Source organism: Gracilinanus agilis, chromosome 5, assembly GCF_016433145.1.
Source record: "Gracilinanus agilis isolate LMUSP501 chromosome 5, AgileGrace, whole genome shotgun sequence".
NCBI classification, from domain to species: Eukaryota; Metazoa; Chordata; class Mammalia; order Didelphimorphia; family Didelphidae; genus Gracilinanus; species Gracilinanus agilis.
The window spans coordinates 187,618,494-187,631,019 of record NC_058134.1 but is presented as its reverse complement, the minus strand read 5'-3'; the positions used below and the strand labels follow the sequence as shown (position 1 = coordinate 187,631,019).

Sequence of the window (12,526 nt, the reverse complement as noted above, 5' to 3'; positions counted from 1 at the left end):
ATGATAATATACAAATAACCCAAATTGAATTGCTTGCCAGCTCTGCAAAGGGTGTAGGTTTGGAGGGAGAGTGACAATTTAGATCTTTAGATCATATATCTTCAGAAAATTTATGTGGAAATTTGTTTTTACATGTAAGTGATAAAGAATATCTTTATAAATAAAAAAGTACTTTTAATGGTAGTTCATTATAATGATAATAATCATAATAATTTGACTTAAATAATGTCTACACTAACTATTCTGAGTCTGAGCTAAGTAGTTCACAAATATTATTTGATATATAACAGCTCTGGAAACTGAGACCCAAAGAAATCAAATGTTGTGTATTACACAAAGTTCCACAAATAGCTAAATATACTTGAGGGGAGACGTTCAGAGTTTAATTCCAATTTTGTTAGTAAATAGTTTAATGATCCACTCCAGTTACTTCATCTCAATGAGTCTCAGTTCTTCATGCTAACATTTTGCAGCTCATATGATATAAAGACATGTGTTACTAGCTGGGTTTGGGGAATTTGGAAATTCATGCTCAGTCCACACATTAAAAAATGAAATAAAATCTGTTTTTCTACTCCAGGTAATTAATTAAAGACAAGAAAATATCATTATGCAAATGGATATTCCAGATTCCAGGAAGGACTCAAGTCAACATTCAACCAAGCAAACAAAGATGAGATCATCAAGCAAAAAGAAAAATAAGTGCAGCAATAGTTTGAAGGTTCAATGAGTTATATATTTTTTGGAGTTATATTTTTTAAAAACATAAATTATTAAAATTATAAGGACAGGTAGGAGAGGAGATACAGTGGTTAGAATGTCAGGCTTGAAATTAGAAAGATTAATTTTCATGAATTCAAATCTAGCTTTAGACACTTACTAGCTAAGTGATTCTGAGGAAATTACTTAACTATTTGCCTCAATCTCCTCATCTGTAAAATGAGTCAGATAAGGAAATTGAAAACCACTCCAGTATCTTTGCCAAGAAAATCCCAAATGGGATTCCAAATGGATGATTGAAATAACTGAACAATAACAATGAATTACAATTTTACTTTCTAGGAAAGGCAGTATTGTGGAATTGAATGAGAATTAATCTAAAAGTCATGAAGTCCTGGGTTCAAGCACACTTACTGCTTATATTATCCTGGGCAGAAGAAATTACTCACTGGGACCTTCTTATTACTGTGCAAACCACAATTCCTGCATCTTTTTGGTAGAAAATGTGACTCAGAATTATGGACCTATTCTTATATTATTTTTGTTTCTGAGTTGTTTTTTTCAGTCATGTTCAACTCTTCATGGCCTCATTTTGCAATTTTCTTGGCAGAAATACTGGAGTGAGTTGTGTAGTACAGAGAGAGGGTGTCATGATAGTTTTCTCAAGCTTTGGCTGAGTTCTGTAATCAGTTAGGGGTTTGGAATCTTGAGGGAAAAAGTCTGTTGGTTTGGGAAATCTCGTGGAGAGGGTCAGACCAGCTGAGCTGCTTCCTTACCTATCTGTAGAATTGAAATTTAGCCTACCTTTGAAAAAACTATCATGACCCCCTTTCTCTGTACTACAAAACAAATTATAGTTAAACCCTTCACAGATTTGAACTCCTCTCTAATTTACTCTCCTTATTAACTCCACAGACATATAAGGTAAGGGAAGGAAGGTAGGAAATAATAAAGGAAATGAAATACAAAGGTTTCTCTAAATTAACAATTCTTAAATAAATATTTCAAAGCTAGGCTAAATTTCAATTCTCTCTTTCCTCTTAGTAAAATCCTTTCCCCCACCTAATTTTTTTTTTACATATTATCCTAAGCAGCTTAATTCCACACCCTCTGAAATGTATATTTCTTCTATATACTATGATAATGAAAACAATTTTTAAGAGTTATAGATATCATTTTTCCATATATGAGTATAATCAATTTGACGTTATTGAAGCCCTTAAATTTTTTGTCTTTCTTATTTACCTTTTTATAGTTCTCTTGAAGTTTGGGCATCAAATTTTCTGTTTAATTCTGGTCTTTTCTTCAGGAATGCTTGGAATTCCATCTATTTTATTAAATACTCATACTTTCCCTTTGAAAGTGTTTGCTCAGTTTTCATGGGTAGGTGATTCTTGGTTGTAAACCTAGTTCACTTACCTTATGGAATATCATATTCCAAGCCTTGTGGTCCTTCAGTGTGGAGGCTTCGAGATCCTTTGTAATCCTGACTGGAGAGCTCCATGATATCCGAATTGTTTCTTTCTGGCTACTTACAGTATTTTGTCCTTGGCTTGGAAGCTCTTGAACTTGATTATAGCATTACTGGGCATTGTCATTTGGGGATTTAATGTAGGGAGTGATCTTTAGATTCCTTCAATTTCTATTTTGCCTTCTTATTCAAGAACATAAGGGCACTTTTTTGAATAATTTCTTGTAATATGATTATTAGGAATTATTTTGGGGTCATTACTTTCAGGTAGTCCAATAATTCTCAGATTGTCTCTCCTGGATCTATTTTTTAGGTCAGTTGTTTTTTCAATGAGAAATTTCATGTTTTCTATCTTTTCATTCTTTTGATTTTGTTTTGTTTCTTGATGCCTCATTAAATCGTTAGCTTCTACTTGCCCAATTCTAGTCTTTAAAGATTTATTTTCACCCATGATCTTTTGATTTTCCTTTTCAATTTGGTCTATTCTGCTTTTCATGGTACTCTTTTCATCATTGGATTTCTTTGCCTGTTCTTCCAGTAGATCAAGTCTGGTTTTTGTATGCTTATTACTTCATATGATTTCTGTGTCTCTCCATTTGTCCAATTTTGCCTTTTAAGTTGTTATTTTCTTTTTGCATTATTTCCATTTCTTTTTCTTACTTTCCTTCTATAAGAATAAAGAGAGCGTCTGCCAAAACTATAATAATAATGAGAGCCAAGTAACCAATGTTATGTTAGAATGGGAGAGAGAGAAAGAATATGTTGTGAGACTCTCTTCTAGCTCTCCCCTCCCACCGAATATACTCTGGGAGACTTCGAGGGGGTGTCACCCCAAAATTCAGTGACCTGGATGGTTGTGCCACCACACAGGAGTTGGGGGCAAGGCTTCCCTATAAGATGAGGTATAGGGTACCCCAATCTGATTTTGAATAAGGATGGGGTTCACGCAAGTCTTCCCCAAAGTCAGTCAACTTTACAGCGGGTGGTCTGGCTTCAGGATGGAGGCAGCCAGACTAAGCTGTGATTCCCCTCCCCCTCATCTCTCAAGCACTCTGGGATGCTATCTGACTAATGAATGGCTTTTATCAATCTCAATTCAGGGATTGGGGAAAGGGATGAAGGGCAGAGGGATTTGGGGATGCCCTCTTCTCTATTCCTATGAAGTCCATCTCTTAGGTAGGAACCTTTAGGGTCCCCACTCCCAAGATTCTTCCCTCACCTCTTCTCCTTCTGTTTCTAATTCTATTTCTATCCTTTCTATAATTGTAAACTAGACCAGAAAGGGTCTCTCAGCAAGGTTGGGTAATGGAGGAAGAAAACTAAGAGATTGCTCCCAAAATGGAGTCCAAATATTTAGCTAACTCTACGATTGAAGTCTTGCTGGGTGAGATGCAAAGGAATCTTTGACCAGGTAATCAGGGTTTCAGTGTCCAAAGAAAGATCCTCACGAAGCCCTCAGAATTGGATCTGAGTTGGGATGTCCTCCGCCAGAAACCCTTTTCTCCTCCTTCTTCTTCTGAAGTATTTCCCAGAATTCTCTCTGGTCTCAACTTTCAATAATTGTCACCAACTGTCAGCCACTCCTTCTCTGGTTCCTTTTGTCTCATACCCCTTGCACAAATCCCATCCTTATAGTATCCCGGTTTTGTGTGGTGGGAAAAGTCCCACTTAATTCATGCATCACTATTTCCTATTCCTATCTTATGTCCCCCCTCCCTCCCAAATAATAAATCCTTATCTTGTCTTATCACTATACTAATTATCTCTCTATTCCTATTCTAAGATGGGTTTTGGAGAAGTCCTTAGGGGGATGCTGGTTGCAATTTCTATAATAATTTTTACAGGGTACAAAACAATTTTGTAACACGAAAAGTTTTCCACTGAACACAATGTCCTAAGTTTATGGTGTAACAATTTTCTTATCCTTAAACTCTTTTAAGTTATTATTTAACCCCTATATGATTTTAACAGAATTTGTTTCTACTTTTAATGTATAAGTTTATTAAGTAATGCGATATAACTATCTTATTATTCCTAGCTGATATCAAATTATGTTTAAACTACCTATGTTTTAAATGCAATGTTAATTTTTATATTGAGAATTTATTTTAGTTTTTTAGTATTCTTAATTATCTATCCAACAATAATTATATATCTTATTCTTATGCTTTCTCTGTACTAGCTTGCTAAAAACTTTTTTTGAACTTCCCTTGCCCTTTCTGCACTTTCCCTATGTCTAATGTTCTAATTATGTACTAACTTATTAGTATACTACAGTATCTACATGGTTAGGGACTATTATTTACAATTCTACTCTACTTTTTCCAACTTATGTTACAGGTATATATAAAATTTACATTATTTATACTATTATACATTTGTACAAGCATTAGTTCTGCATATCAATGTTAACCAGACAAGAAAATTGCTTAATCCTTTTATGTGGTTAAAATCTTATTGTTATGATTATAATAACAGATAGTTTGGAGAAGCAGATAAATGTTCAGGGCCAGATAGCTGCTTTAAGTTAAGAGCCAGAGATTGACAGGCTACAGTGAGGAAAGGAGGGGGTAAAACACTCCTGGCTCTCAAGCCCCTCCCCCTCTAACTGCTTCTGCTTCAGTTGGTAATGAAAACAGCAATAGGATTCTTCTGGTAAGTTTCTCTTATGGCTGAAACCCCAATAATGTTCCTTTCTTAAATATATATTCCTCTCAGGTCAGTTAGAGGAAATATATAGAAATTATTTATTTAACTGTTGAGGACAGAGGAGATCTTAAACTGGCAGCCAACAGGATTCAATCAAGAAGTTCAGACTGAATTGTAAGTATCTTCCAAATGATTATCAGGCACAGCTTTGAAGGTAAAAGGTTATATTAGGAATTAACAAGGAAAATTATGTAAATCCAGGAAGGGTTTAGGATAAATGAAAGGTGACCCTAAACTGTTAAATTGATGCCCCCTTCCTCCTCCTCACTGGAGAAGATGAAGCACTTAACTAAAACTGGCTCTATTGCTATAGATAAATATCTTACTCTCTAATTACTAAATAATTATATAATTATATTAATGAAGAATAGAATTGACAAATAGGCTAACTCTATGAGTAGAAACTACTGGTTTAAGCTACAATGGTTTCTCAGGAGAAACCCCAAGTCAGGAGAAACAAGCAGAGTATCTGCTCACATCCAAACCCACCAATTAACTGTCTTCAACCCTTCTCAACTGCCCCTCACCCAAAGTTCTCCAGGGGGGTCCCCTGGAATTCTGGGTGAGGCTCTCCCTGTACCTTTGCAGGATTCCATGCTTTGCATCTGCACACAACAGTAAATTCCCCCTCTTCTAGTAGGAATTTCCACTGGAAATTCTGCAGGCTTAAGATATTGTAGCCTTAAGTACCCTGTCTATACTAACTTAAATGTTTTATTCCTAACCCCTTAATAGTCTTGCTATGCTATTGCTATACTATCTATACTATTTACCCCTATCTAAGGAGGGAAAAAGGAAAGTATAATCAAGGGGAAAAAACAGGTTTTGGAATTACATACAAGCATCATAATACATGCAACAAATTATAACAAAAATTCCAAAACTGCAACAATTATAAGTTGCAAGCAGTATACTTATAGCATGCAATGCAAACATCTTTGAAACACATCCAAAGCAAAAATGTAACAACCTACAGGTCTTCTAAAACTTACTCTTAACTCATAACAAAAGAAATATGGTAAACTCTATATGCAAAATGTTATAGAACTAAGTTTCCATGTTAGTACCTTACTTAAGCTAAGTTAGTGGTATTAATAATCCTAAGTTCTATATTGTTAGCATATTAATTTCATTTTGTTAGTCATTAATATATGTATACTATACACATATTCTTATAGACTATAGTGACTTTGCCTGACTAACTCTGTATTTCAAAGATCCCTAAAGCTATATCTCTCCCTATGATGTTAGTAATTCTATTCTATGGATTAGTAAATATAATACAGGCTATCCACAATGCCTATTTACAGATGGAAGTTCCCTTAATGTCTACCAAATCAAAAAACAAACAATGGATCTTTTGATATGTTAGAGATCCTAGGATACCCTTCCCTTATATGTAATACATATGTACATATAATACATATATATAGAAGAGACTCTCATTTATCTACATGAGGTCTATATCAAAAGTGAACAATCAGTTTGTGTTGTGTCCAATGAATAAAGTGTACTGATGTATGCACATACTTACCCTTACTGCAAGGGCTCACTGGAGAATCATAATCCTCCTTGTTAGCCATATGTAGTGTGGCATGCAACTACCGTGTGATGTCTCAATGTACCATGTGTGTTTATAACATGATAGCTGCTCCACAGATTTCTTCCTTCCAGTCCTCTTCCTGCATAGTACTTAATAAAGATTACAACACTCTCGTGATTGTCCATTCCTTGGTACCGCCTCTATTGTGAAGTTCTCTGCAGCTTCCAGCTTCTGTGTTTTTCGTTTCTTCCTCTGTACTGCATGCATACTTGTCTGCCATCTATCGTCTTGTCTGATGGTTGACTTGTCACTTGCTTAATCAGGAACATTAGTTGCTGTGATGTAATTGTGTTAACTTTGTGTCGTTTTGTGTTACAAAAAATTTTGCAGTTTTTTTTCCTTGTTTTTTTCCTTTTAGAATTTCAAGCAGTTCATTCATTCTCATCATAACCGTCTGTTTGCTGTGGATCTGGCAGGGCATTCATTTCATTTTGCTCTATGTCAGGAGGTTTTTCATGATGTTCTTTAACAGGTTTTACATGAGTGATGTGGAACCACGGGTCTCTATTCTCAACTTTCACACAGTTGGGCTAGTTAACAGCACCTGGAAAGGCCCGACCCATTTAGGGTCTAGAACAGATTTTCTTGTAAAGTTCCTTATATAGACCATGTCTCCTGGTTTAAGCTGATGTAAGCTAAAGTCTAAAGGAACTCTCTGGGTTAACAATCCCAGTTTGTGCAATTCATCCAGTCTCTTCTTCAAAGCTTTTATGTATCTATACAGCTGACACTCAGCTCCAATGTGTGATAAGAGAGCTGACTTCTGGGATGAACTATGCCATGGAGCGTGCCCATACAGGAGTTCATACGGTGACAATCTTGTGTCACTACAGGGTTGACTTCTTAAATAAAAAAGAACAATGGGGAGTGCTTGTACCCATTTCAGATGGCTTTCAGAATACACTTTCCCAATGAGAGTTTTAATTCTCTTATTACAGATTTCAATTTGCCCTGAGGAAGAGGGGTGATAGACTGAATGTAAACTCCTCTTTATCCCCAAGGTCTTATAAATCTCATGCAAGATGTTCTGGGAAAAGTGTGATCCATGGTACGAATCTATTCTAGCTGGTACAGAGAATCTCGGAACTATCTCTCTCAGAAGTGTCTTCACCACAAAGGCTGCGTTGTTTTTCTTTGCAGGGAACACTTCTGGCCATCGAGTCAACCTGTCTATGATGACTAGGGCATATTTGTATCCTTGACAATTGGGCATTGATATATAATCAATCTGCAAGCACTCAAACGGGGTATATGCCAATTGTCTGCCTCCTAGTCCCTTAATTCTGGTCACGCCCTGATTATATTGCAAGCAAACCTTGCATTTTTGGCATGTTCTAATTGCACAAGTAGATATACCAGGAGCTGTCCAGTAGAATACCATCTACTAAGGATTGTGTCCCATAATGGCCTTTGGCATGCAATGCATTACATAGGATATTATATAAAGATCTTGGAAGAATGGGTTTGTCCTCACTAGAAAACCATACACCTCTCACTAATTTGGCCCCTAGATTTTTTACCCAGTGCTTCACTTCCCTCGGGGAGTATGCCTGTTTTAGATCTGTTTCTTCCACCAAAGAGAAGTTCAGCACAAGGACTGGGCCAAACCGGGCTCCAAATTTTGCGGTACATCTGCCCTCCTGTTTCCTAATGAGACTTCATCCGTACCCTTTTGATGTGACCTGCAATGCATTACTGCCACTTCCTTAGGTAACTGGACAGCTTTCAGGAGTTGGTTTATAAGGCTCCCATAGGCTATCTCCTTCCCACCAGCTGTTATGTATCCCCTATATTTCCAGATTTGGCCTGTACAATGTACTACATTAAATGCATATTTACTATCGGTCCAAACATTCAACCTTTGACCCTGGCCAATTTCTAAAGCTCTGGTGAGACTCAGGATTTCAGCCCCTTGAGCACTCATGGACTTGGGTAGAGCTGCATACCACAAAGTCTCATTTTGAGTTACAACAGCCGCGCCTGTATACCGTTCTCCATCTACCACAAATGCAGAACCATCAGTAAATAAAGTGAGATCGGGAGAGACCAAAGGAATATCCGTCAGGTCATCTCTCATCTTTTGAACCATGTCCAAGGTTTCTGCACAGCTATGGATGGGTTCTCCTTCTAATGGTAAGTCTGGCATTAGTATAGCTGGGTTGATCTCCTTACAACGATGGAAAGTTAGGTTCTCATTGCCCAGCAACACAATTTGATAATGGGATAAGCGCTGGGAAGTAAACACATGCAGGTTGCTGTTTTTCAAGATGGTATCTATTTGATGAGGGGAGCACAGCATAATCCTACATACCAAAACCAGATCTGAAGATTTCTTAACCATTAGGGCTGCAGCTGCAATTGCTCTCATACATGGTGGCATCCCCCTAGCCACAACATCTAACTGGGAGCTATAATAGGCTGTTGGTCTGAACTGATCCCCAAGAGTTTGCATCAACATTGCACTGGCTATTCCCTTGTCCTCATGCACAAACAGGTGAAATGGTTTTGGATGGTCAGGGATTCCAAGTGCAGGACTGGTCAACACCGCTGTTTTCAGTTTTTCTATAGCATGCTTGTGCTCCCATGTCAGTTTTTTTTTAAACCCTTGTACTTCGGTGTATTGTCTCTTAGGTGGAAGATTGGTAAGGGTGGGCAATGGGGGTCAAGTGACTTGCCCAGGGTCACACAGCTGGGAAGTGGCTGAGGCCGGGTTTGAACCTAGGACCTCCTATCTCTAGGCCTGACTCTCACTCCACTGAGCTACCCAGCTGCCCCCTCCCGTGTCAGTTTTAAAGGTTCTGAGACTGTTCCTAGTCAAGTCTGTTAGAGGTTTTGAGATCAGACTATAACCAGGTATCCGCTGCCTACAGTAACCCGTGATACCTAATATTGCACGGCGCTGCTTCTTGGTCTTAGGCATGCACAGCTTTTGTATATGTTCAACTCTCTTTTGGAAAATCCGTCTTATACCCTTTTCCAACACGAAGCCGAGGTAATTTACACATGGTAACACCCACTGAATCTTACTTTTGGAAATTTTGTGTCCCCTTTTGCATAGCTCTTGCAACAGATATTTGCTGTCCCTTTGACAGATTCGAGCACTTGGTGACATTAGCAAAAGGTCATCCACATAATGTACTAGATTGCTCTCAGTGAATATGATGGTTTCAAGATCTCTTTGCAGGATTTGGCAAAAGATATTCGCGCTTTCAGCGAATCCCTGTGGAATTCGTGTCCAGCAGAGTTGTTTCCCTTCCCAGGAAAATGCAAAAATCTTCTGACTGGACTCATGCAGAGGTACAGTAAAATATGCACAGCACAGGTCCACGACCGTGAACCAGGCTGCATTACTTGGAATCTCGGCGATGATATTTGCCGGGCTAGGTACCACTGCATGTCCCTTCTTAACAAAATTATTCACTGCTCTTAGATCCTGCACAAAACGCCATTGTGTCTTGCCATTTGGATCTTTCTTCAGCTTCTTAATGGGTAAAATAGGTGTGTTGTACTCAGATATAGTATAGACCAAAATGCCTTGTTCCAGGAGACTTTGGATAATGGGTCTGATACCCTCTGTGGCCTCTTTGCTCAACTTATACTGAGGGATTCTAGGTGGAGTACCCTCTTTCACCTCGATCTTAACTGGGGTGGCAGATTTTAAAATTCCCACATCGGTTGAATGCTTAGCCCAAACTTCCTCTGGGATAACTTCTGGTATTTCATAGATACTCCCTATGTGTTGTTCCTCCTCATCACCCTCCACTTGCCCCAGGAATAGCAAGGGATGGTGCTTGAGTGACTGTTTGGGTAAGTGTAGGAATATCTGTCTTGACCTATCACACTGGATAGTGGCACCTAATTTACAAAGAAAATCCCTCCCCAGGAGATTGGATGGACAACCGGGTATCAACAAAAAAGAATGATCTAAAGTCATTGGGCCTATTTTCACCATCTTAGATCTCAGCTTGGGCACCAACTCCATTTGCCCAGTGGCTCCTTTTACTCTCACAGACCCCATTAGTGCACAATTTTCTGGTGCTGATGTCAACACAGATAGGGTTGCTCTAGTATCAATAAGAGCAGGATAGATTTGATCTCCTATTGTCACCATAACCAAAGGTTCCCTGTCTTTAGCTGTCTGATCAACAGGTACCAAAGGTGTTTCTATCTCTATGTCCCTTAAATCCCATTGATCTTGTTCTAGGACTTCTGTCTGTGCTGGCTCAGGATTCTGTGAGTGTAATGATGGTAAGTCTCCTTCAACAATGGCTTGTTGGACTGCCAATGCCTGAATTGGCATCCCTGAACTGTTCATGGGTCTATCAGTGTCAAAATGTATCTCAGTTTTTCCAGACCATGAGTAAGGTAGAGTATCCTTCTCTTCACTGAACATGCTTTGCTGGACTTTAGCAAAGTTAGATTCAGGAGAGGTATTTCTCTGCATTAAAGGAAATTCTACAGGATTGGGAATGTATTTTTGGTTCATGTCAGCATCCCAATCCTGTGAGTCTATGTTTTCTTCTTGTATTTGCTCCCTAGACTCCATGTCAGTAACAGGAAACTCAACTCTAGATGTATTTTGCATAGGAAACAAAGTCAGTGTTGTAGATTCTTCCTTTGTCCCTACTGATGCCATTTTGTTCCTCTCTTGGCTACTGACATTTATTAAACTGAATTCCTTTAAATGCATTAACTCAGAATCTACTCCAAAGGCAGCTCTCTTTGGAGTATCACAGGCTTGAAAGTATGCTACATCTTCATGCACTTGACCCTGAAGTAGGCTTGGTACAAATTCTCTAGCTCCAGGATCTAGCTTTAAAATTCCTCTAGACTTGTAGCTACTAGAGTTTTCACTTTCCCTTCCAGTTTCCCTAGTTGGTGATAGAGAAGAGGTAGTGCCTGTGTCTTAGAATTCAGCACTTTCCTTCTCAATGGTCTGTAGGAGCTCATCTCCCTTATTGACACTGTCCATTTCTAAGAGATCCCCATTAGAACACTTGTCTATATTCATTGCCCTTGCTGTTTGGCTTTGCTGTACATGTAAATGATCCACAGTCTTACTACAGAATGGTTCTGTCCCCTCATAGTGAGAATCAAGGAATGCTACTTTCTTCAAGCTTTTATCAAGAACTTGTGCAGATGTGCCTGGTTTTCTGTCAGTGTACCCCATATCACTGTTTCCTTTCCCATAAATTCTCTCCTTAATTTCTATTATATCCTCCTCCATTTGCAATTCCTCCTCAGTCATATCTTTGTAACTTTGTGTTACTTCCTCCAACCCATAATTCATAATATTTTCTGCACCCATTTTGTTCTTCTCACATTCCTCTGCTACATCATTATCACTGCCTTTCTTTTTTCTTGCAACAACTGCTTTCTCTAAGGCTGCTTTCTCGGTTCATAATGTACAAGGTCTAGCACCTTGGGACAGGTATTCTTCCATTTTTGACAAGCTTGGGGACCTACTAAACTTTGCACAGTCATGGTCACAACATTTGGCCTTAACCTTATCACTGTATCTACTATTGTTGTCCCTGTTGTTATTATTGTTGGTGTTATTATTGTATCTGGAATTGTAGTATGTATTCCTCCTGTTGTTATTGTTATTATTCCTGTTTCCAAAGTTAATCTGAGACTTATATCTACAATCCCATACCACGTGGCCAATTTTTGAACAAAGGAAACATCTCTTAATTTTGTTGTTAACACTGCCACTAGATTGCCTAGGCCTGCTTCGGCTCCTCTGATTGTTGGACATCAGAGCCATATTTTTTATTTCTTCTACCTCTCTGGCCTTCTGAGCTTCCCTCAATTGCTTTTTAAGCTCAGCAATCTCTCTATCTTTTTCAGAGTTTCTAGATGTTTTAGAGTCACCATCCTTTGAGTCATGGACATAAGCTGCTGTTTTTCTCAATTCCTCAATGGGCATGGTCTCCCATTGTGGGCAATGCAGTCTAAAATAGGTTTGAATGTAATTTTGACTCCCTTTTACAAATTGCCTCCTGATATGCTGAATGTTGTCT

At 38.3% G+C, this 12,526-nt stretch overlaps 1 protein-coding gene across 1 annotated transcript in view; it reads left to right on the top strand.

Annotated features, from left to right (window-relative positions):
• Window positions 1–474: 474 nt before the first annotated feature.
• LOC123249050 (solute carrier organic anion transporter family member 1B1-like) overlaps window positions 475–12,526 on the top strand; it is a 56,278-nt gene continuing 44,226 nt past the window's right edge. Inside the window, 1 exon segment of the mRNA XM_044678017.1 lies at window positions 475–721. Within this exon segment, the coding sequence (XP_044533952.1) occupies window positions 611–721 (111 nt within the window). The 5' untranslated portion in view covers window positions 475–610.